Source organism: Podarcis vaucheri, assembly GCF_965113315.1.
Source record: "Podarcis vaucheri genome assembly, chromosome: 7".
Taxonomy (NCBI): domain Eukaryota; kingdom Metazoa; phylum Chordata; class Lepidosauria; order Squamata; family Lacertidae; genus Podarcis; species Podarcis vaucheri.
Window position 1 is genome coordinate 50272130 of NC_138765.1, and position 25459 is coordinate 50297588.

The window sequence follows — 25459 nt, forward strand, 5'->3', positions numbered from 1 at the left end:
AAATATAGTAAGGTATTATTATTTATTATTCATTGTAAACATTTTTATCCTGCCTTCAGATGACAATGCTCACAGAGCAGTTGAGTGCACTGCAGAGCTTGCTTCAAGCCAGCACAGTTTGGGCCAGTTGGCAAGGCTCAGGAAACTGGGGGGAAAGGATGTCTCTTTGCGCGAATCTGCCCGCCTCGGCGCCCGACATCTTGAGCTGGCCGAGCTGTTTACTTTGCACAACGGAAAGCCCGCGTCAACGTCGCTTCCTCTTCCTGCTTTGCAGGCGCGGCAAGGGAAGCTCGGGAGGGGAGGGCGAGACGCCAAGGGGCCGTCCGTGCCTGCCCCTCCCGTCCTCCGGCCAGCCCACCTAGCTGGGGTCGCGTTGGGAAGTCGCTGGGAGGAGGAGTCCAGCTGGCGGAGCGGGAATGAGGCCTCGCTCCTGTCCAGAGAAAGGGGCAGGTCGCTTTGACACGGGTCTACGGCAGCTGCCCCTATGAATCGGGAGCGGAGGTCTCTGCGGGACTCAAAGCCCACGGGGTAAGTTTGCAGATCCTGTCGTTGGTGTAGCAGACAGGCAGAGGCCGCGGAATAAGCTGGCGGGTGGCGAAGCTCTTGAGTGCTTCGTAATTCCCTTTTAATCGGACTTTTACTCGCTGTAGGATATTGATTTTCCGAAGCAGCCCTCCCACCTCGGGACATTAGTTTTCCGTTGCTGTACAGAGGCGCGCACGGCATCTTTTGCTATGGACCACTTGGATGCACTTCCAGCGCAAATGCTATCCATTCTCCGTACTACGTAGGCTTATTGTGCTGCGAGTCCCGAACGATTGCAGTGAGGCTTAGCGTAAGTGTGGGCAGGGTTTTACTTTATGGAAGTTTCATGTGCAACTCGATGGGCTGGGGCTTCCTTCCAAGTAATATAACCAGTCCTATCTGCCAGGCATAAATTATGTGTGAAAACCCATACCTAAAGCTATGGTGTATACATTAAATAAATAAATAAATAGCAATTGTTCACCTATCTCTATATTTTTCCTCTTACCAGGGAATAAAATAGGGTGTAGAATGATTCTCCCACTCAGTTTAGTCTGAATTTGTCTAATGTCTGAGAAAGTGTTCTGTCAATACAGGTTTTACTTTTAGATTTAACGAGAGTCTGCTGTTTTTGCATCAACCCACATTTATAGTAGCTCTGCAGTGGGTGTCCAAAATTGTAAGTTCTTCTTGGACCAGCAACGACCAGCCCTGTATATTCCTTTCATATCTGCATTAGGCTGCTATTCTAAGGTTACCAGACACCCCCGTTTCCCAGGGACAGTCCCCAGATTTACAAATCAGTCCCCTGACAAAATCCTATCATTCTGACTCATTTCAGAGTGAAGTGTCCCCAGATTCATTGAAAAAAATCTGGTAACCTTATGCTATTCACCTGCATGATAAAGACCACTTTGAGTACCCTGTGAGTGACCTTGTGGGCATGTCTGTGCAAGCTTTTTATGTTGGTATTGGGTGAATGCAAACCCCTTCCTAATCCCATAGTGCAATCTGGGAATCTCAATAGAAAAGAGAAAGGAGTGATACTAATGAGTGAAACTGTATCAGGAAGGAAGATCTTCTGTTCTCAGGAACTGCTTGCCTGCACCCCAGTTTTGCTCTAAATCTGGACTCTAATACGGAATTCTGCAAAACTTATATTTACATTGCAAGTTTCTAGCCCTCCTGATTTCTGGCAAAAGTATCTGAAAATAGAGTGATGTGCGACAGGAGTAAATTTTGCAATCAAGGGTGTTTTTTAAAATAAAAATTATATGATGCTCATAACTTATTCCTCAAAACACCTAATTTTGTACCACACTGCACCTGGCTTAGAATACAGTGGTACCTCCGGTTACAAACTTAATCCGTTCTGGAAGTCCGTTTGCAACCCAAAACTGCTCGTAACATGAGGCGTGCTTTCACTAATGGTGCCTCCTGCTGCTGCCGCGCTACCAGCACACGACTTCCACTCGCACCCCGGGGCAAAGTTCACAAAAAGGGGACCTACTTTTGGGTTAGCGGAGCTTGTAACCCGCAGCGTTCGCAAGGAGGACAGTACGTAACACGAGGTTCCACTGTACATGTTTCTGATCAAATCAGAATAGTGTTTTAGTTAAAATGAAGAGCTTCTTGGATGAACTTTCTGTATACCAACTTGCAAATTGTTTACTATACTGATGGTTACATGAGAAGGTGAGGCCATTGAATATGAAGGTGTTAAGGTCCTAGTAGTCCCATTAAGATGGCTGAACATGGATTGGCTGTGTACCTACATACATGTGGAAGGGCATATGAAGCATTCTCTGGAGTAACATGGCTCATGTTGCCTCAAACATTCTCTGTGTTTTTCTGTTTTCTTAATGATGAATAAATGCACAATGGGTTTTAATGGTATAGCAATCTGGAATATATTTAGTGTGATACCATCAAGCAACATTTTTTGCCATCCACTTTTGCACATTTCCCCATGCCTTAGTAATTTTAATTACTTATTTTTTTCCAGTTTAGACAATGAAGATAGCCAGACAAACAGGCCCTGCTACTTGGAACCTTGGATCGTGAATCTTCTCCTGGAGTACAAGGATTCTGAAGCCAGAGAAGAGGGTCAACTTGGGCATGTCCTGAGGGTATATTAATGTGACTTTTTAAGCAGTGATGAATGGGGAACTCTTAATTTTTAAAATAAAATAAATTTCCATACTTCCCTTCCTCCAAGGAGCTTAGAACAATGTCTCCACCCTCACTTTTCTCTTTACAACAACCCTGTGAGGCGGTGCTTCTCAAGCTATCTTGAAGTGTCCAACCCAACCTGGGCTGTGGTGAAGTTACCACGGACCAGTAGCTGATGGTTCACAGACCTGCCCCAGTCCATGTACCACCACTTTGAGTGGTTCTGCTCTGAGGTTCATTAGGCAGAGTGAGCGAGAGAGAGAGGAAGACTGGCAGAAAGCTTCATAGCAGAGTGGGGATTTGAACCTGGGTGTCCCATGTTCTAGTTCAGCACTTACACCACATTAATGTGGACATAATTGATGCTTCTGCTGCTCCTGAGGCAGTGGCTATGTTCTGTCTTCTGAATCCAGAGGAGACCTTTTCCTTGAGCATAAGAGTTGCTTTATATTAGAGCAATCTCATGCATGCTTGCTCAGAAGCAAGTACCACTGTGTTTAATGGAGCTTACCCCCAGGTAAATGAGGATAGGATTGCAGCCTATGTGCCTTATAGCTGGAGCTGCAATGTTTAAGTTGGTTAATCAGTTAGTTTAATTACAATATTTTGATTCACTACAATGGTGTCCCTGTTTAGTTGGGAAGCAGATTGAAGTCGTCCCCCCCCCCCCCGCTTCCCACCATTTTGTCTTTTAATACAAGTACTTGTAAAGATTGGAAGTCAGCACATACCAGCTTAGAAGAGAGTTTTTCTTCTTGTTAGGAGACTGATCTTTTTAAGATGATTCCTGTTGCAACAGGAGTATTCATCCTCTGAAAAAAGGGAAGTCCCCTGCTCCCACAACTATTGCTTTTTTCTCATATGCAGATCTAAATTGCCATACTGTGGCTTTCAAAACTTTGTAGGTCTCCATATCTTCCTCATCCTGCCCCCGCTCCCCACAAAAATGAATGAAAGACTCTAGAGTGGCTTGGTCCCTGTTTTTAATATATGTGGGAAATACCTGACTTCTTTTCCTGCCTTATCTCCCAATTTATTGCTAGGTTCTAAATGAAACAAAGGCTCTAGATCATGATGAGCAGCTTCCAGCAGCTATTCTGTGCGTTGCAGATGGGCATCATTATATCCAAGTGGATGTTACAGCCAAAGCTGTTCAGATGACAAAATGGTAATTTTTACACTTTATGTATGAACTACATTTATATCTCAGCTTTCCGTCAATAGGCTTAAGGTGGTATACATAGTTCTCCTCACTCTACATTTTATCCTCTGAACAACCCTGTGAGGTATCTGAGTCTGAGAGACAGTGAGTGGCCCAGTGTTGTCCAGTGAGCTTCCTGGGTGAGAGAGGATTTTAACCCAGGTCTCCCAGGTCCTAATCCAGTGTTTTTCAACCACTGTTCCGCGGCACACTAGTGTGCCGCGAGATGTTGCCTGGTGTGCCGTGGGAAAAATTAAAAAATTCGAAAGTTTTTTTTTTTAAGTCAAATTTTCGATTGGGGCGCCGTCCCCGGAGGGAGGCGGGCAAGTCGGGCGGCGAGAGGCGGGGCGGCGGCGGCGAGGAGAGGCCACCCAGCGCAGGGCTCTCACCGTCTGCCTGCCTGGCTGCCTGTGAGCTCGGCGGGCAGCGCCTCCGTCCGCAGCGCCCGCCTCGCGGCTCTCATTCCCTGCCAAAGCTCACCCAGCCAAGCCGCGCTCTCCTTCCTGCCTCGCGTTGCTGCCTCCTCCCCCCCCACCCCCAAAGCTTGGAGGTTCCCCGGTGCCGGCCCACAGGTTTGACCCCATTCTCACACCTGTTCGCGCTCCTTGCACGGAAAGGGGCGGATGGGGAGGAACGGGGCTCGCCGCTGCCTCCGCTCGCCCTCCCCCCCTCCTTCGTGCGTCCCTCCCGGCGTGACGCTGCACGCTGACGTCCCAGGGCTGTAACGTGGTGTGCCTCGAGATTTTTTTCATGAGACAAGTGTGCCTTTGCCCAAAAAAGGTTGGGAAACACTGTCCTAATCATCAAATTTGCCAGGGTGAAATTGGTGTTTGGGTAAACAGCCTATTATAGGGAACCTGATAGAGTAGCAATAAATACTGGTGATTCCAAACTGCTCTCCAGCCTTGTTCCTATCTTGCTGAGCTTGTGGCAGGCACTTAAGAAAAATGGAAATGTTTTGAGGGTCTGTCACACAACCTTTAAAAACAAACTGAATAGTCTAAAATTAAAATAATATTCAAACAAAAAATAAAAAGTATTAAAATAAGCAAGGGAGACTTCGGGGAGATAGATTACAGTGTTTTAATAATATTAATTTGGAAGATAATTACCGGTATTTTATCTAATTATTTTACTAAGCGGTACACTACAGTGCATAATTCTTAAGAAAAACTAATTAAAAATGGTCACATACTTCTCTTCGTTGTGCTGATGTGGATACATTGCCAGTTCAAATCACTAATCAGTTGTTTTATGGAGGTCAGTGACTTCATCTTCCAGTGTTGAAGCAACATCTCTTTGGTGGCCCAAGTGACTGGATTCTTTCACTAAATTGTGCAAGATTCTTTCTCTCACCTCCCCCCCCCCCGCCAGGTTGAAGGATTCCATAAGGCTACTGTGTGAATCAGCACACACTCCACTTTTCCCTTGTCCCATCATAGCTTCCACAAACCAGAGGCTTAAGGCATAAAGCTGTATCCTCTGTCAGTCCTGATCAGTAGCTAATCCTTAGGTTAGCTAGCTTTTAAATTAACACTGCCATGGGCCCTGCTGCAATAGATTTCTGAGAGGCTTAGGTAGTGGTGACTTTCCTGGTTTTATCTACAGAGCACCTTGCTTTGGTTAGAGACCCTTGTTATGGTTCCTTGTGTTTTTCATTTTTATTACTGCTTTGGGATTTTAAACCACTTTTAGGCTTTTTCTTAGAATTATGTGGTGTATAAATTTTATGAAACACGTACATTTTGTACGTGCATGTACAAAAGCTAGCACATTAGCAATCTGCATACCATTCTGTGCCAAGCAATCTAAAATTCTGTGTTACAGAATCTACCAGAAGTCTCATAATGCAAGAATTCCATTTTAAAAATTAACTTTAGACCTTTCATGCATTCTTCACTTTTTAAGACACACAAGAGAACCTATGGTAGACAAACAGTTGTTAATTTCTATTTGCAGAGTATGTAGCATGGAAGAGTAAATTCCATAATATTTCAGGTCCTGCATACATAGCTACTCTATTCACTCTGAGACAGTGTAAGTTCTGTTCTTAGAATAATTTTTGCAAACCGATTTGTGCACATTTGCATTTGCACACTGTTGGCAAACTTCATTCTACACTTTCCACATGGGCTTTTGTAGAACTTGAAAGATCTCCTGAGCAATGTAGTGTGAGGAGGGAGCGACATATGGATGAGTGATGAGCAATATGTGTTCCTAGCTAAAGGAAAGTAAGGACTACATAATCTGGGTCACACAGAGCACACAAGCGCACTACTTGCATGATTATATTATTTTACTGTATTTTGATGTAAACTACCTGCAGCCTTTGAATGATGATGTACAAGTATTTAAAAGTAAATATATTCTCAAAACATATCTTTGCTGTTATCTACAGTATTTGTTTTTGGATGTCCCTTTTTTAACAACGGAATCTGAAAGTTTCAGTTTTCTGAGGAAATGAATGGATTCTTTCAAATTTTGCTTGGAATTGCAGCCTTTTAGACAATGTGGCAAACCATTGGGCATGGCTATCAAGAGAGGCAATACATGTTTCTTTCTTTCTTTTTTTTAGTGCTCTACCCCAGTCTGGATTTTCCAGTATTGTTGGCCAGTTCATCGTCCTGCAGAATTTTAGGGTTTGTTTTAAAGAAGAAGCTAAAGTGGTAAGGCACATGAATATTTATTATTTAATTTATTATTGTTTATACCCCATGCATCTGGCTGGGTTTCCCCAACCACTCTGGGCGGCTTACAACATATCTAAAAACATTAAAAAACCAATCCGTAAAAAACTGCATTGCCACCCTCTCCCAGTTATCTACAGGTTGGTCCTAACCATGCTCAGCTGAACCTGGGCAGAATCCTCCCTAAAGCCGAGATCGCGATTATACTGAGTTTCTTACTGTGGGAAGGAGTCTAACCATTTAAAACTGAACGTGACTAGAATCTTTGCACTCAGTGCACAAAGGTCAGGCGTGCAACCAGTGAGCACAGAGACACTGAAGCCTTACGGCTTGTGTGTATTCTCACACCACACGTTTAGCTCACATGCATTCACCCAGATGCCTCTAAAGGACTGTTAGTTTTAGGAAAGTCTGCTGCCTACCATGGGATTCTGACACTGAGGTAATAGGAAGCTGGGCCTGCAGGATATCAAATTATTAGAGAATTTACCGTATTTTTCTATGTATAAGACTATGCTTTTTTGCTTTTTAAAAAAGGCAAAAATTGGGTGTCGTCTTATACATGGATAGTGAATGCAGAGGCGGGATGTGCGATTAATGGCAGCAGCAAGCAGGAGATTGGCAGTGGCAATTCGGCGGGCGATTGGTGGCTGCGGCAAGACTTGACGGTGATTGGCTGTAGCTGTAGCTGTGGCTGTGGCAATTGGGCAGGCGATTGGTGGCTGTGGTGAGGCAGGCAGGCGATTGGCGGCAGCAGCAAGTGGGCAGGTGGGCTGTTGGTGGTGGCAAGCAGGCAGACAATTGACTGTAGTGAGGTGTGCTATTGGCAGTGGCTGTGGCAAGTGATCGGCAGTGGTGGGCAGGTGGGTGAACGATTGGTGGAAGTGACCTCCCCCACCCCACCAAAAAGCTAAACAACTTAATTTCTTAATTTTGGGTTAAAAGAATAGGGGTTGTCTTAGACATGGGGGCATCTTATACATGGAAAAATATAGCATTTCCCCATATTTCTTCAGTGATATTTGTTTCTAGAATCTTTTGCCATCTTTGTTTGAATTAATTCACTTTATTTTCTTTACTGGCTATCAGTAAAATTTGCAGAATTTGGCAGCCAGCTTGCTCACCGGAGCAAGACGGTTTGATCATATTACACTGATTCTGGCCCAACTGCTCTGGCTGCCAATTAGTTTCCTTCCCAATTCAAAGTGGTGGTTTTGACCTATAAAGCCTTAAATGGCTCAGGACCACAGTACCTCAAGGACTGCCTCTCCCCATATAAACCAACCTGGATTCTGTGATCCTCATCTTTATTTGTGTGCCTCCCCAACCAGAGGTCTGGAGGGTGGCAACGCAAGAACGGGGCCTTTACTGCGGTGGCTCCCCATTTGTGGGATGCTCTGCCTAGGGAGGATTCGGCTGGCACCTTCATTGCACCCCTTTAGGCACCAGGTGAAAACACTCCTCTTCAACCAGACCTTCGGCTGATTAACATCTTATACTCTCTTTTAAATGTGTTTGTGGGAGCTGGTGGGGGAGTGAGGGATATTGGTTTGTGGGGGGGCAGGGTTTGGTTGTTATTTTTATTATGTATTTGTGTTTTTATAGTGCATTTGTATGTTGTGTAATAAAATAATAAATAAAATGAAACACCTACCATTAATCAGTTAAAATCTATGTAAAGTAACTGGCTTGCAGCCTCAGTTTTCTTTACCAAAATTGCCTTTGTTTCCTCTGACCAGACCTACGGTGAAAAAAAAATGTCATTGACATCACCTCAGGTTCTATTATGAGACTAGAAAGCAGGTGCTTTCGAAAGAAGTAGCCATATTTACGCGAATCTAATACACCACCGAATCTAATGTGCACCTCAATTTTCAAAACCTTGAAACCAAAAAAGTATTTGCTGGTGATTGAAAATGTGCCATCAAATCAAATGTGCACCCTAATTTTGCAAAAAAATGTGCACATTACATTCCAGTAAATACGGTACTTAGAATCAGGTGCAGCTGCATTGCCTCACATAAATTGGCGGGAAAACATGTGAAGGCCTCAGCCAGCCTCCACAGGTTGGCTTGTATTTTATCTGTGGTATTAGGGTTCATCTGCTCCTCAGAGGTTCTGCTAGGATAATAGTCAGGGTGTGACTCTTGAGTTGGTTGACTTTTCTCCTGACGCAGAAGGCTGTCTGGCACAAACCTTTGTCTGATTTGAGTTTGTCAGCATTCTGAGTGTCTGCCATCTTTAAGGCAGAAGAAGTATCATTGTGAGGTGACTTCTCCCACCTCCTTTTTAAAAATTGATACAGCATTATAGTCTTGGGAAAGCACACTCTCTTAAGGTGAGTTTGTGAGTAATGTCCTGAAAATTGGGGCAGTTGTGGTGGAGCATAAGTTTCCAATCTCCCTCTGGCTCTGAAGATGGTGTTTTTTTGTTTTGTTTTTCTGTGACTGCAATTTATTTTCAAAGTTTTAAATGCTGGACCTGAAGATGGTGTTGAACATGTCACTATATTTCAGCCTAACCCACCTCATGAGATTATTGAAAACTTAAATGATACTTGTTAAAGGAAAGGCAAGTCTTTATCTTAATAACAGGGAACTCATTATTTATTTACTTATCGTTACCATTTTGTGGGTAGATAATTTTTTCTCGCCTAAGTTTCTTGTGAAAAGGCCACATTTACCCCATGAACCTGAGGGGCAAAGCTAACATGTGAAGGATCCTTTATTGTCCCAAGTGGTATTTTGTTGGCACAGCTTATATGGGACACAGGTTATTCTTGAGCAGCTCACATGGACAGTTACATTGACCTGAAGCAAGCCTATGTTGGCTGGAGAGAGCAAGGAGACATTTGCATTTTGTAATTCTCCCCCTTCCCTACAAATCTTACGCTAATTAATATTAATGGACTGAAGGCTGTCTTCTTTTTCTATCATCTCTCATTCTGTATTATGCTGTGGGAGCATAATATGATTAAATTTAGGGAAAGCCAAGAAGGGGGCTTTTGGATTTTGTTAAGGGCCCTGCTATCTGTTCTCTCCACCTCCCACTGCTCCCTGCATATCATTCAAACAGGTGTGCTAACTCTAGGGGGTTTATGTGTCTTTGGCCCCCTCAGTCTTTGTTGGAAAGGAGCTGGTTCCCCTTGATGTTGAGGGGCCCCAGCGTGCGTCATGCATGCACGTCACGTGCATTGTGCATCATGTGTCGCAGCTTCAGTGGCCAAAGCGCTCAACCTCCTCTAGATGGTGCAACGTCACACATGATGCACACTGGGTCCCCTCAGTCTTGGGGGCAACTTGATACCTCTGCATTCAAGTAATAACTCAATGAAATTTGGGAACATTATGTTGTTCTTATATTGGACTGAATACTCATCCAGGCACAACATACCTAGTTCTGTCTTTACTTCACTTTCAGGAGGATTGTCGATTTTACCTTGTACTTGATTGTTTCCGAGTGATGCCCATGAAGCGGAGGGAACGGAGGCAGCAAGACTGGTGAGACTTTCTCTGGGCTTTGTTATGAGCTTGATGTGTGAATTTACATGGAAGAAGGTTGGCTAGAAAACGCTTAGATGAGTCTTTATATGAGTCTGCTTGAGTTTGCATCACATTTTACTTAAGCTTGGTAAATTTAACTGACTAGGGGTTGTGAGAACTGTAATTGAGTATTCAGAGTGCTCCCCATTCTTGCTCTAGCCTATGAATTTGCCAAATTACTTTATTACGAAGCAGTTCTGTTTATTTCAGAATATCAAGTGTCCCTAGAACTTCATAACTAAATGCCATCATTTTACTGGCAATCTATAAGGACTGACAGAGCTTAAGTATGTTTGAGAGACCAAGGTCGAGGTTTTGTGAGCAGAATGAATTGGTATGTGTCCTTCCCCAACAGTCTTATTTTGTTAGAGCCTTACTACCTGTGATGTGAATGAGGTGGTTAGCAATCATATTGTGGCTTTTAAAAATTTAAGTGCCAACCCAGAGGTGCATGTATGGTTTTATCTCAGAAACTCCAGGTATGGTGAGGTGTATGGTGTGGGAAGGTTCAAATCTTCTACTCCCAGCGACAATTTAAATGAAAATAGCCTCTGCTGCATACCAATTTATATTTGGGGAAAATGTTTTCATTAGCGTCCTGTGTAGTCAGGCCCTTACCTCTTTTATAGTTCAGTGCTGTAGCTTTCTCAAATTGTCAAAGAAGGGGATTTGGAAAGATGACAGGAAGTATACCCTGGAGGCAGCCATTCATTTTTGAGAGAATTGCTACTTAGTGATGTTTTTGTTACTGGAAATTGAAGCTGCAAATTGGTTGTTTTTAAAAATGAAAATAATAATAATTCTCCAAGTGGCTTTGGTAACTTTTGATGGCCTTGGGATCTACCATATTCAGAAACTAAGAGTATTCTGTAATTTTTCGTATGATCGGTCAGGTTTCGAAATCCATTCTTTAATCCATTTGTTCTTCTGCTCTGAGAAGCTTAAGTAGTAACTTTGGACTATGGTGAAAAGCTGGGAATGCTAAGATGTCATCTTTTTATAGCAACCGGGAGCCCTCAGTACTGGAGAAGATAAAGGAACTGTGGCAGTAAGTACATGGTCCAACAGTTGTTTCTTCATGCTTAATATGTGAGTTAGCTTAAAATAGCAGTGGAAATATTCTATGTGGATTACCAAAACACGTTTCAGGTTCTGTTTTGCACATATTAGTAAGGTTTTTGTTTTAGAACAGTCAGAGCTCAAAACTTCAGGTTCTCAGTACAGAAAGAGCTATTGTGAAGATAACATGGAATAACCTTCATGGACACCACTCTGAACTCCTTGGAGGAAGGATAGTGCAATGAACAGCAAGATATATTACTGGAATTGATCGATAGTTCTGTATGTGCAGACAATAACTTTTCACTAGATGATGATATAGACTCTACTATATAGGAATCGTCCACAGTCCACACATCAGTTTTTCTTTCTCTTGTTTCAAATGCAAAATTTTGCAGTAGAACATGTTTGTAAGGAAAATTATTAGGAAGCTAATAGTCCCTTAACTGAGATATTTACGTTCTTGTAATCAATCCAGAAATAGAGAAAGAATGAGGGATTTACTGTACTAGCCGTTTCTAAGATGTCATAACAAGTATTTTGGGATAGGGATGTGCTAAAATGTCATCCTTAGAGTGGATCAAACTGGGTCAGATAAAATCAATTAACAGCAAAATTTGATTCAGACATAAAAAGGAGGTTGTTTGAAGGTTTTGCAAACCCATTGCCATTCTTAACTCTAGGTTCTATTTTGTTTGTGTCTTTCAGGAAAAGCCTTGCTCTCCAGCCCTGGTCCAGCTCAGGTATTGTATAGTGAGCATTGGACATTTCTAAAGGGAAATCCTAGTGTAACATAATAGAAGGGGCTGGTTGGTATCAGATTAATTAAGTCTCCATATCATACTTGCATCATGCAGTACTGCAAGCCCGCAACCTATGTGGAACTGCACATAAATGACAAAACACATAAAGCCAGGAAGACCTGTAAGAAGCCATAAAAAAACCAAGTTTAAAAAACCTCTTCCCCTTGCTTCCGGACCACTTTTCAGATCAACTCCCATCACTCTCAGATCACCCCCACTTGCTCAGTCAACCTTCCCCACACATTCCAGATGACTTTTGCTCACTTTCAGGTCACTTTCCCCTTGCTCTTCATGCAATTGCTAGACCCTTTCTCACTCTGATTCTCTGAAGGTGCCCAAACACTCTCCCAGGTGACAGCAATGGCAGATAGGATTGGCAACTATTGTTTCTCTACCACATTTTGATTTAACCCTATTTTTCCTGTGGTTTTCTGATTTATTTGTTTATTTTTTGGTCACCCGCATAAGTAAAGTGAGTGTAAGTTTCAGGCTTACTGTAAGTGGATTTTCTGTCCCTTATTGCCTTAACAGAGAATTGATGGGTGTTTGCATTGCATAGCTCTGTGTCACTTCGATTTATTTATTCCTAAGATTTCTTTCTTGCCCTTTACCAGATCCCAGGGCAGGTTACAACAATATAATACACAATTGTAAAACAAATAAAAACATTACAGTTCTAAGAATGGGTAAAACTGTTTTAGCCAGATTAGTATACATTCAACAAAAGAGGTGGATTCCACTAAACAAAATCCCTTGTCAGTGGACAACGGTGCATCTGGGCCACTTACAGCAGAGGACAAACATTTTGTAATCTGATTTTAGATAGCAAGATTACATCCTGATTTATGTGTTTTGCTGACATCAGAAATTTTCACCTTGTTATTGCCAGAATATGTTTACCTTGGATCAAATTACAAAAAGACTGATGCAAGCATATTTCTGACTAACTTTTAAAATTGGTCTAGTGTTGTAGGCATCTGTTTCATTTTCATTTAGCTCTAATACAAAATGTTATGGGACTCTTGTTCCAAAGCTAACACTCTATTTTACTGTTCACATTTCCTTTTCCTGTAAAGAGCCGTCATCTGTTTCTGAAATACTGCAGGAGATAAAGCAGGATCGACTCAGTACTTTAAAAGAAAATGCCAAGGATTGTCTCAGTTTATTGAACCCCAGCAAGCTGTTGGATTCTGAGCAGTTGGCTGTATATCCTGACACCAAATGGCAGGTGGAACGCAAGCAAGATAAGGTCTGTTCTCTGTTCTGCCTGTGACATCTCAACTGAAAATCACAGGGATGGGGTGTGTGGGTGTGATGGTTGAATGGGTAGATAGATGATGGAAGAATAAAGAATAAAAAATACAGATGAAAACTGATAAAACCTTCATCCCTGAAAGTAAAGCAGATGTCATGTTTTTTTATTTCTCAAATCAGTGGATCTGGTAGAATTTCCATACTGGCAGTAAATGGCTGAGATTTGCTCACCAGGGTCCCTTATTTTCTATTTTATTGGACAGTTATGTGATTGGTAAGATTTATTGGCCTGTTAAGCACTGTCTGGGTCTGCGTGGATCTGTTGTGCTATGCAGGGAAGCAGAAGTGGAGTAACAATTCTGATTTCATGTTCACCAGAATGTCTTTGCCATCCCAGCCAACCTGTTGATGATCAGTGCAGAAAATGAAGCATTACTTCACAAGTCCTACCCACCAAGTGAGTGCCAGAGTGCTGGGTGAAAGATTACCTTAGTTAAGGATGGGGCCTTCCTTATGCTGTAAGCCCCAGGCAGCATGTTCAATAGCTAGGGGTTGTGAGAACTGTAATTGAGTATTCAGAGTGCATCCCATTCTAAAGTAATTTGGTGGATTACTTTATTACGAAGCAGTTCTGTTTATTTCAGAATATCAAGTGTCCCTAGAACTTCATAACTAAATGCCATCATTTTAATGGCAATCTATAAGGACTGACAAAGCTTAAGTATGTTTGAGAGACCAAGGTTGAGGTTTTGTGGACAGAGGATTCTGTGACCACAACCAGGAACTACATTTTAATACCCAAGCTACTGTAGAAGGGAGAGCGCAAGGTCTGGCTGTTTTTATTGTCCACCACTGCTGTTTTTTCACGCAGAATATCATAGATCTTATAATCTTGCTACCATTAAAATTATCGTTATCAATTAAGGGTGAGGGCTGCTGTGAGCTGAGGTGGTGCATTTGTCAGATAAGAAGAACTGAATCTGGCCCACCCTCCACAGGCCAGGTGGACAGGCTACCAATCCCATGGCTTCTTATGATGTCAGGTGATTCAGAGTTCAAGTTTCATGGTACTAAGATCACATATAAGCCTCTGCCTGCTGCCTTTTAAAGAGAAAGTAAGAGCTTTTGGTGTCTGGTGCCTTTTTCTTCCTTGCTTCATTTTAAAGACTAGTCAAAGTGTTAAGATCGGAGATAAGAGAAATGCTGCCTAGTCTTTCACAGTCTTGTTTCCTTGGTAGGTGAAGACACCTCTTCGTCCAGCCCTTTGGGGAGGGGTAAAGTGCAATGGGGATGGAAAAGTGCTTTTGCTTGCCGCTTCTGACTCTTGGTTTGGTTGTTGTGATATTTATGGTGATTTTCATTCCACTTTTTAACTGATGGTGTTAATTTTTTAATGGCTGGTTCTAATACATGTCTCTTTGGGGGGAGTCCGTGCTAAAAATCAGATTGTCCTTTATCTTACAGAGCCCTCTCAAGCTATTCTTGAGAGTACTCAAGATGATGAGCAAAGTACTGTATCTTTTTTCAGTGGTGAGTAGCAGTAGTTGTCTCTCTGCCTGCAAGGCCACAAAAGTGATGTATGGCCTTTCTGTTGACACAAGTGTAGCTTTCTACTTAAGGGGATATCACATTATCTAAAAGACACCTTGGTCCACAACTGAGCTCTCAAAGTCTAGAAGACTACAGTGGTACTTCAGAAGACTACAGTAGTACCTTAATTGATTCCGGAGGTCCGTACTTAACCTGAAACTGTTCTTAACCTGAAGCACCACTTTAGCTAATGGGGCCTCTTGCTGCCGCCACGCCGCCGGAGCACGATTTCTGTTCTCATCCTGAAGCAAAGTTCTTAACCTGAAGCACTATTTCTGGGTTAGCAGAGTCTGTAACCTGAAGCATATGTAACCTGAAGCGTATGTAACCTGCGGTACCACTGTATTATGAAATCAGTAGTTTTACAGATAATGGTTGCTTGTCTGTATCCAAAGCTCCTACTGAGCAGCATCTCAATAATACTCATAGGAAGTTGAATTTCATTTGTTGCCAATTTCATTTGTAGGCCAAGAGTGGAACCCTCTTTCTGCCTGAGTATCACATTCCCCAGTGGGCAGTCTTCTGGGTGCCACATGCCAGTGGTTGGCAGGGCAATGGGTGTAGGGAGTTATTGTTTGTTACTATGGTTTTTTTGTGTTTTTATACTGTAAACCATCCTGTGATCCTTGGATGAAGGGTGGTATTATTATTATTATTATTATTATTATTATTATTATTATTATTATTATTCACCAAACTAATAAATCTGCTGAGACCTTGAAAGGCTGCAGCAAGTACCTTTGACTCAGTTACAAGGAAAGCTGACAAATGTGAAGTTCACTTGCTTATGCTTCTTAATCTATCTAATGAGGTCTGGATAATGGTGGTTGAGAGCCATGTGCTCTGTAATCTCTTCAAAACCTGACAATATTCATGCTTCATACCCATTTACTGTAGGCTCAGATATATCTGGTGGCTTGCTTTGCTATTAGATTTTGGGATGAAACCTTATAACTACAGATGTGCAGTTCTCCAGTATAGTATGAAATTTTTTAATAGGTGTTATTTGACAGGGGAAAAACATTTGTGACTGTGGATGGCTGAAAGTAGTCTCATATGCGGCCAGGGAGTCTTGAAAGGATGTGGAGATAAGATATCAAATGCCACCCCCCAAGCTACAATGCTGTGCATGTGGTTCAAAGCTATTCCATAAGCATTAGTAGATGTAACTTCAGAACCTCTGCTCTTATTTTTCCACTAAATTAATTTCTGAAAACCTGCTCTGCAGATGATATTTTGAATGATCTTGAACTTACTTTGAGGGCAGACCATGCTCCACCTTAACACAACTTGGGAGGGGAGAGGGTAGTTCTGTCGTACTTTGGTTACACCGGCTGCCTTCTTGGAAGATAGAATTTCTAGAATGTTTGAATGTCCAGAGCTCTTTCCCATTACTTTAACCTGACCTCAGGGTTGCCTGCACCTTTAAGAGGCCTATTTGCAGGGAAACAATTGATTGCACTCTTTTTTTTGGCAGCTGAATCTGAAAGCCCAGATGGTTCCTTAGAAAACCCTTGGGATGAAATTCCAGGAATGACTCTGTCTACCTCCAGTGGTGAGTATTTATCTTGTTGTCCTACTGCCTGTGAAGAAAGTTGTTCTGTTTCTCTTTGTACCAGGTATTTGCATCAGTGGATATTTCTTTTGGCCTTGATAGTAAAGATGAAGTATAATTGGAATTTTCAGCATGAAAGAAAGTCAGACTGTTTTATTGATGAAATCAAATACGAATGACACAAGAAGTTAAGTGTTGATGTTTTTAATTGATATCTTGATTGATTAAAAAAATTGAAGTTTAGGCTGCTAAACGTTTCTGTGATTCAGTGTTCTCAAGGTTTCAAAAATTAAACTTTTATTTATTTTGCTCCTTTCTTGCTTTCAAAATAATGAGGTTTGGGCACTATCCAGCTAAAGTTAAGTGATGTAAGTCATTTATTTTAGAAATCAATGGAAGCTAGATATTCTTAACTTTGGGTGGATTATGATGTCTGAAAATTATATTCTCAATTTTTTTTGAAGAGATACTTGGGAAATGACATGCATACTTAATTCACAGCGAAGCAAAAACATTACCAGGCATCCTTAGTAGTGCAAGTATGTCCGTCTTGAGTTTCTACTAGAAACTGGCAGCCGGAATAATCTGATTTTGCTGCAGCCACACTTGCTGTCTTTAAATATCATAGGTGTTAACTGGTGGTTGGTTTTGCTTGTTTTTTACATTCTGGTTGGAAACAGTGGGCCGGTCTCTTCCATGCTTCAACACTTTCTCCTTCCCAGTGCTATTTTTCTAGAAATCCTAGAGAGCTGCTGCCAGTAAGTGTAGACAATAGTGACCTAGAAGTCAGCAAATATGTCCTATTTTTTCCTCTTCAAAATATGGCAACTCTAACATCCCTTGTTCTCTTAGAGTAGCAATGGTACCCACCTGAGAGGTGCTGGAACTGAGTTCCTGTGATTTCCCTCTGAAAAAAGCCCTGCCAACACCATAGTTCACTTCACCATCTTTCTGCTTTGTAAGATGAGACACAAAGGGCCTTTTACCCTTCTCCTACAGTGTGAATAGCAATTTGCAGAAGCTTTCCTTTACTATGCACCTCTGCTGTTCATGCCATTCGCTTATGCCATTGCTCTTGCAGGGATATGAGCAACAGGGCTGCATTATAAGGAAGTGGGCATTGCCAAAGCCTCTGACTCTGTTCATATTGAGGGTGAGAGAGTTAAATTTGTCTGTGTCTTGGGCCCAAATCTAAAATAATGAAGGAGGTTATGATCCAATCTAAATTTTGTTATTAAAGTGCCTGTGTCGGGCTTAAGTTTTGATTGAGCTGGAAAAGGAAACCACCACATTCTTCTTTGAAGCTGCTGTAAGCCTCATTTGAGTGTTTTTTTTCTCCAGTGAGACAAACAGCAACTAGGGAGTTGGAAGCTAGATTGAGATAATGGGATAGGCAGGAAAGAGTCAAACCCCCCCCCCGCCACCTGTTGTTACTTGAATCAAAATGTGAACTCTTTGTGCTGCTTTAAAGGAAACACGCGCACAAAAGAGAGATATCACTCACTGATCTCTTGCATCACACCCCATTTGGCTCATACTTTGAATTAGACAAGTCAGTGGGTAAAGTTTTACAGGGAAAAATGGAAAATTGGTTGCTGACCAGATGTGTAAAACCTACCTGTGGGCTAGGGCATGTTGAATTTTTCAACTTTCAAATTCCAAAAATGAGGGGTGCTAAAAAGTTGTTAACATGATTTGGGAATTCAAAAAAATACTTTGGTTAAATAAATATAATTTTGTTTTGCTTGGTAATTAAAATGTGTGGAAAAGTGCATAGAAATCATTAGAAATGATTGCCAAGTATTTGCAGTTATACAATATATTTAATACATATTTTATATTACCTGACACTTTCAGAAGGTTAAACATCTTTTTTTGTGTTTTCCAAGAGTTTATTTGCTTCTTAATCAAATGTAGACTTGGTAAGCTATATGTCTAATCACAAAAATAGCAGATTTGAATTTCTCACATCCAAAAGCATATTTTTAAAATTCCCCCCCAAATGAAGAAATTTGTAAAAATTAAATTTTACCCACTAAGATGACATGCTCTACTGTGGCACTAAGCTCAAATTATTTATATTATAGTTGTCCTCCTGTCATGGCCTATTTGGAGCCTACATTGTCATCTAGCCAGTCAAAATCTCTTACAAATCAGGTTCACGTCCCTGTTCCTGTCCCCTTGAAATGGCAGAAATACCCACATGCAAATAGCCTTCAGAATACCGTGTAATTCTTGGTTATATTTGCAAGTAGCTGTGTATATTTTATGTTGACTTGACTTTCACAGCCATTCACAGTAGCCTGCTTGTTTTCTTATATGACTTAAAAGTAGTTGTTTCCATTTTTGCTTTGGCAGGCACACCTGGTATATCACTCAGCCTCTCCTGCGCACAGCAGGTGCTCATGGCTAATACTGCCGGGGAAGAAGAGACTCCACGCTCCAACAGCTGCACCCCAGATTTGCTGGAACCTCGTGTTCATATGTCCCACTGTAGCTCTGGCCAGGATGCGCCAAAAGAGACTGTGTCCCCATCACTACTTCCTTTTCACAGCAGTACATCTCCCAAGGAATCTGCCAGTCAAAAATCCAGCTCTGTTGCATTGATCACTGCACGTAGTGTCAGCAAAACTGCAAATACTGATGAAACCATTCCCTGTGGCCCATCACTGAGGAATTCACATTCTCACACTAATACGTGCCTTCGCTCTTCTGTCCACTCCCCAATTCAGAGAAATATCTCTCTTGGGTCCTTGTCTGAAAATAAAGAGGAAGATCATATGGCCCATTTGCAGAGGGATCAGACTACGGTGAGAAGATCTGGGGAGAAATTCCTGGACATAAGCAGGACATGTGTGGCAGCTAAAAGGAAACAAATGACTCTAGATGAGGAGCCTACTGAGACTTTCTCTGGTCCCACATGTACCAGTCTGAAAGCCCTAGGGCAGCATACTACCACGGCCTTTCCAGAATCCAGTAATATGGAATTGGTAGCTATGAACATGTCCAAAAAGAGCCGGATAAAGGAGATGCAAGTTCAACAGCATCAGGTATCAGCCCAATTTAGATGCACAGAGGGAGTCCTGGGAAAGGGAAGGGAGCCAGGAGCCTCAAAAGTCATCACTAGGCCAGAAGAACAGCTTGGAGTTCAACAGCTGGTAAATCTGATCTGGGTGAACAATGATGGTAAACACCCTTTGAAACACTGGTTTATAACCAGGATTCTCATAGTGTGAGTAGGGGCTCCCTGACAACTGTTTGAGAAAGCCTGGTCTCTTCTTTGCCCCCACTCCAAATATTGTATTTATGTTTGATTCTACCAATAGGCAGAGTGTAGAGTTTTATATTCACTTGTGCAACGTGAATGACTTTTCCTCACCAGTTGTGTGGCCTCATGGCTTGAAATCCCTGTCTCTTCCCTTCTTCCCATCCTCCCTGCAGAGAGTGGTTTGGGAAAGAAGTAGCCTGTAAATCTCAAAAGACAGAGCAAGGTAGCAAACCTGACTTCAAATTCACAAATCTGCTTCTGTTCCTTCCTGCAGGAGTGTGTGAGAGGAGCCCCTTTTCATTTTACGTACATGCCACCAACATCTGAACTCTGCTCCCAAGTGCACTCTACAAGGTTAGTGTATTTCCAAGCTAGTAATACTTGAAGTGATATGGGAGACAGAGGGATTGCTCTGCATAGAGTCCAAAGGAACTGTGCCTACTGCAGGAACAGGAGAGAAATAACTGGGAGAAGGTAAAAGTAATTGTTCAATGACTGCTGCCTTCCATAAGACCTTGCTAATGATATACCGGTATTTTTATTTTGAGGAATATGACACAGCAGGCAAGAATGATCTGCTTATCCACCATTCTATGATCCTATTTTCACATTGTTTCCTGTTTTTGTTTTTGTTTTGCAGGATCTCAAGAGCATTGCTGGCATGGGCATGCTGGGTTTTCAACAGCACACAGAAATGATAGTCTTTGCTGAAGTTCTTTGTTCTTCTCAGGTTGGATTTATCTAGTCACCTTTGCCATATTATAATGATTAATACCTTACATATTGAAATAAATTTTTGAAAACAAGTGTTTAGTATTTTAACCTTTAAAGGTTTTAACCTTTAAAGCCCTATACGGCCTAGGACCCTCATACCTACGGGACTGCCTCTCCTGGTATGTCCCACAGAGGAACTTACGGTCTTCAAATAAAAACATCCTGAAGGTCCCAGGCCACAGAGAGGTTAGGCTGGCCTCAACTAGAGCCAGGGTTTTTTCAGCTGCGGCTCCAATCTGGTGGGATGCTCTGTCACAAGAGACTAGGGCCCTGCAGGACTTGGCATCTTTCCGCAGGGCCTGCAAGACAAAGCTGTTCCACCAGGCCTTTGGTCAGGGCGCAGCCTGACTCCCTCCTTTGGCAGTCTTTACAGAACTTTAGCCTATGGTTGCCATCAATTTGATTTTAATTAATTTTATAATGTTTTTAGAATGTTGTACTATTTTATTGTTGTTAGCCGCCCTGAGCCCGGCTTCAGTGGGGGAGGGCGGGATATAAATAAAATTTATTATTATTATTATTATTAGTAGTAGTAGTAGTAGTAGTAGTAGTAGTAATGGCTCAAAAGAAAGGAACTGACTTCACATGTGTGCCAGCGGTTGTAAAGCAGAGGCTATTCTGCTTTTGTCACAAGGGGATATGTTAGCTGCTTCCACAGGGGATGGCCAAATAACAATACCACAGTACAGTCTTGTAGCGCATGCTGTTCCTAGAACCAATGATCAGAAAGTAAGCTGAATTTCAGTTCTCTAAGAGCGTAAGACCCATTTAGTCCAGCATCCTGTTCTCACTGTGGTTAACCAGGTGCCTATGGGAAGCACGCAGGCTGGACATTAGTGCAACAGCATTCTCCCCACTTATGCTCCTCAACTATTCAGAGGCATACCAATTCCAATACTATCACCATTGCTAGTAGCCACCAATAGCCTTATTCTCTATGAAGTAGTCTAAAGCCCTTTAATGCCATTCAAGATGGTGGCCATTACTTCATCTTACAGTAGCAAATTTCATCATTTTCACTATGCACTGTGTTAGAAATACTTCCTTTTATCTGTCCTGATTCTTTCAACATTCAGTTTCACTGAATGACCCTGGGTTTTAGAGTTAGAAAAACTTTCTCCATGCTTAATTTAGACACCTCTATTATGTCATCATTGTCCCCCATTCATCTTTGCTTTAAACTAAGAAGCCACATATAGGGACGCGGGTGGCGCTGTGGGTTAAAGCCTCAGCGCCTAGGGCTTGCCGATCGAAAGGTCGGCGGTTCGAATCCCCGCGGCGGGGTGCGCTCCCGCTGCTCGGTCCCAGCGCCTGCCAACCTAGCAGTTCGAAAGCACCCCCGGGGGCAAGTAGATAAATAGGTACCGCTTACCAGCGGGAAGGTAAACGGCGTTCCGTGTGCGGCTCTGGCTCGCCAGAGCAGCGTTGTCACGCTGGCCACGTGACCCGGAAGTGTCTTCGGACAGCGCTGGCCCCCGGCCAATAGATGTGAGATGGGCGCACAAACCCCAGAGTCTGTCAAGACTGGCCCGTTCGGGCAGGGGTACCTTTACCTTTACCTTTAAGAAGCCACATATGTTGTAACCTTTCCTCATGGGGGAGTTGTTCCAGCCCCATTCTTATTTTGCTTGTCCTTTGCTGAACCTTTTCCAATTCTACAATATCCTTTTTGAAATACAGTGAGACTAGGACAGAACACACTATTCAAACTGTGGTCACACCACAGTTTTTAATAAGAGCATTATGACATTGGCAGTGCTGTTTTAGTCATTTCCCAAAGGCTCCTTAAAATGGAATTTGCCTTTTTCACAGCTGTCGCACCCTGGGTCAACATCTTCAAGAAGTTATCCACTACGACTCCAGTTTGGACGCCATAAGAGTGAGGTTGGGATTTTAATGCTTTCCACCAGTTTTCCTGGAACAGACAGTAAGCTGACCAGGCTGTAATTTCCTTGATTCTACTTGGATCCTTTCTTTAAAATTGGAGTTAACTTTCCAGTGTTTAGATACAGAGGCTGATCTTAGGGACAAATTAAATATTTTGGTATAAAACAATCAAATTAAGAACTTGAGTGGATGACATGTGGACCTGTTATTTTTTTCATCTTTAATTTCTGAGTAAGGGCTGGAATTTTATCTCTTCTCACCACTATTTGCCTCAAGCTCCTTCCTGACAAGGTTCACACACATGGATCTGGCCATTACCTTTCACAATGAAGACAGATGCACAACATTCATTCAGCTTCTCTGGAATCTCCTTTTCTCCTGTAGTACACCTTCGATTTCCTTGCCATCAATAGGTCAAATTGCCTCCCTAGAAGGTTTCCTGCTCCAGTGTATTTCTTATTATTTTATATTGGTAGTCTTAGGTTTTAAGCAATATGCTCTGCTTTTTGAATTCCTTCTTGCCTGCTTGTATTCTTTCATTGTTTTAATGAGGATAAAACTTTTCTGAAAGAAGCCTTATTTCCTCCAATAGCTCAGTAGGTTAACGATGTAGGCACATTTCTGCCCTTGGTGGTACTTTTCCTTATAAGCATTATACATTGGAGCTGAGCTTGCTAACTCTAATTATTTATTTATTTATAATAAAAAGATAACCAATAAAAAGTAAAGAAACATTATATGGAACCTACTCCATTTAAGTTTTGTATTCATATTTCCTGTTCAGTTTCTTTAAAAAAATGAAATGAGAATAAAGAATATTGATTGCCTAAGTGTCAATGGGATATTAACAAGCTGAAATGTGTGCAGAGGGCTACCAATATGATAAAGGAAACCAAGCCTTATGAGGAACAGTTGAGGAAATTGGGTATTTTTAGCCAGGTAAAGAGGAGAGGAGATAGGAATATTTACTGTGAATAATACCTTCTTGTGTCAACGTCAGTTTTGAATTGAATTATAGCATGGGTCTGTAATTATTTTGAACATTTCCCCATTTCATTTAATTACAAAATGTTTTATATAGCTTACATGCTTGATAAAATGAAAACAAATTTAGAAAAAAACAGCTCTCATAGAAAATATGTGCGTGCCTTTTTTCCAAAACTGAGCACAATAACTCAAATACTGTTTGAAAGTTTAAATAAAACAAATCTTTACCTTAAATGTAAAGAAAACCAGCTATTTGTGCTAGAATATATCTTAAATATACATGCAATATTTGCTTGGTAATTGATGATAAATACTGAAGAACAATAACATAGAGCTAGATTCCCCCCTGCGTATTAGTGTGTGTCAAAGTCTATAGGAGTCTTGCAGTTTAATTCTTAAACCAGATTGTTCTCAAACTACAGAAACAGGATTCCATGGCTGTAGCTGTGTGTATCTCCTTCAATATCATTTGGGGATGGGGGGGCATGAGTTCCCTGAATGACTGAGGCTCGGTGAGAATCTTAATATTACAGATTTTCTACACCCAAAGCACTTGGGTGTAGTTAAACTCATAAATGATTGTGGAGAATGACTGAATCTTTCAGTGTTTACACACAGCACAGCTCAGCTGCATTTAGTGAGTTTCTCAGCACTGCAAAAACTGTCTTCACCAGCTCTTGTACAAAAAAAGTGCTTTCTGTGTGAAAATTTAACACTTGTAGTGACCTCCATGAGCAGCTGCAGGGTCCTTAAAGCAGGGAATGAGGAGTGCCTCCCCCATGTTGCTGAGCTCAAACCTCCATCAGCTCCAGCCAGCCTGGCCAATAATCAAGGATGGTTGGAGCTTTAATACCTACAACTTCTCCATCTGTGCTTTAAAGCATATTGGTTATGGTAAGTTGTTCCCTTTAAGATGGCATGGGGGGGGGGGGAAACCTGCCTATTTTTCTAAGAGGCGGTGATTAGTCATCTTACAGTAGATCTAAACAGAAGCACTGAGTTTTTGCAAGACACCCCTCACTTATCCTTTCCATAGTACTTAAGCATCTTCTCTTTCTCCCACCTTTCTTGTACCAGCAAGACACAGATGGAGTCTGTAAACTGGAGGGAAATAAAGACAACAGTCCTAATACCACAATAAATGAGACAAGAACAAATTCTGCTGATTTGAGTTATCATCCTCATTTAATTGTGGAACAGAGGAGCTGAAACTTCTTTATTAGTTATAACTTGCTGAAAAGCTGCCAAATCACACCCTCCCCTTACGCCTCATTCATGCCAAACACCTAACTGATGCCAATGGATATTTGCCTAGAATAGAGTTTTTTTCCCTAGGCAATACGAAGGCTATAGAAAGATATGGCAGAAGTGGAATCCTAGGAACAGAAATGATGCAGGCTAAAGGACGGAGCAAGATTGTCAATGTGAGACAGACCAACCTGGCTTTGTGGCGCTTTTAACCTTTTCTGCAAACCCCAAGCTGTCCAAATTTCACACTCCTGAAAAGTACAATGCAAGGCAGGCAAGTTTAGTGTATATAAAATAGCCCCCCACCCAACCCTCCTGCTGGTGGTTCTCAGTTTCTGGCACTACACATTTTTGCATCTGCACCAGCTGCCAGCTGTATAACTGTTGCTGGAAATAGCCGGTTTCCTGCATACTCAGCATTTGGCTTTTCCTATGTGAACCATTAGAACACTGGGCACTTACATGAGAGTATACAAGGGTGAAAGGTGAAAAGGGGACAACCCAAACGTGCAAGAGTTTTGACGTCACTTTATCTCACTGGAAACACCAGCTCTACCAACCAAGGAGCCATGATGGGGCTTGCTTGGCCCTGTGCTGAATCACTTGCACCTCCTCAGATGGCTGTTCTGCTGCTTCAAGTTATAAGCCTGTCTTCTGTGCTCTTCTGTGTGAGCTGCCATCATGCAGAATCACCAGCCACTGACTCAGTGCTCTTGTGTTGGTGACTTGGAGAGTGGCACAGCAGTTCTTTGGTCTAGGGCTGTATTTTGTGCGTTCTCTAGAGTTTGTTCCAGAGCTTGTTGCAACTCTTCTTCCATTTCTGCTTTTGGCTTTGCCTCTGTGGGTTCCTTGTTCCTTCCTTGGCGTGGAGTGCCTGCAAGAAAATCCACAACCATCCTATCAGCAT

At 42.0% G+C, this 25459-nt stretch overlaps 2 protein-coding genes across 9 annotated transcripts in view; one reads left to right on the plus strand and one right to left on the minus strand.

Annotated features, from left to right (window-relative positions):
- On the plus strand, nucleotides 1–24461 carry LOC309535862 (uncharacterized protein). 6 transcript variants are annotated; one of them, XM_082229369.1, is made up of 14 exons: nucleotides 1–528; nucleotides 2531–2654; nucleotides 3741–3865; nucleotides 6474–6564; nucleotides 10006–10085; nucleotides 11131–11175; nucleotides 11895–11929; nucleotides 13066–13700; nucleotides 14708–14773; nucleotides 16311–16388; nucleotides 18747–19546; nucleotides 19931–20010; nucleotides 20297–20386; nucleotides 22243–24461. In XM_082229369.1, the coding sequence occupies exons 1-8, from the start codon at nucleotides 485–487 to the stop codon at nucleotides 13260–13262; spliced, it is 741 nt and encodes a 246-aa protein (XP_082085495.1). In that variant the 5' UTR covers nucleotides 1–484; the 3' UTR covers nucleotides 13263–13700; nucleotides 14708–14773; nucleotides 16311–16388; nucleotides 18747–19546; nucleotides 19931–20010; nucleotides 20297–20386; nucleotides 22243–24461. The 6 variants fall into 6 exon arrangements, with proteins under 6 accessions (XP_082085495.1, XP_082085494.1, XP_082085490.1 ...); XM_082229368.1 differs by lacking the exons at nucleotides 1–528; nucleotides 2531–2654; nucleotides 3741–3865; ... (2 more) ...; nucleotides 11131–11175; nucleotides 11895–11929 and having other exon boundaries at nucleotides 13277–13700; nucleotides 18723–19438; XM_082229364.1 differs by lacking the exons at nucleotides 1–528; nucleotides 2531–2654; nucleotides 3741–3865; ... (2 more) ...; nucleotides 11131–11175; nucleotides 11895–11929 and having other exon boundaries at nucleotides 13278–13700; nucleotides 18723–19546.
- CARMIL2 (capping protein regulator and myosin 1 linker 2) overlaps nucleotides 24462–25459 on the minus strand; it is a 62059-nt gene continuing 61061 nt past the window's right edge. For all 3 annotated transcript variants that reach the window (XM_082229268.1, XM_082229267.1, XM_082229269.1), the window contains one exon: nucleotides 24462–25426. In XM_082229268.1, the coding sequence (XP_082085394.1) occupies nucleotides 25257–25426 (170 nt within the window). In that variant the 3' untranslated portion in view covers nucleotides 24462–25256. The remainder of the gene's footprint in view (nucleotides 25427–25459) is intronic.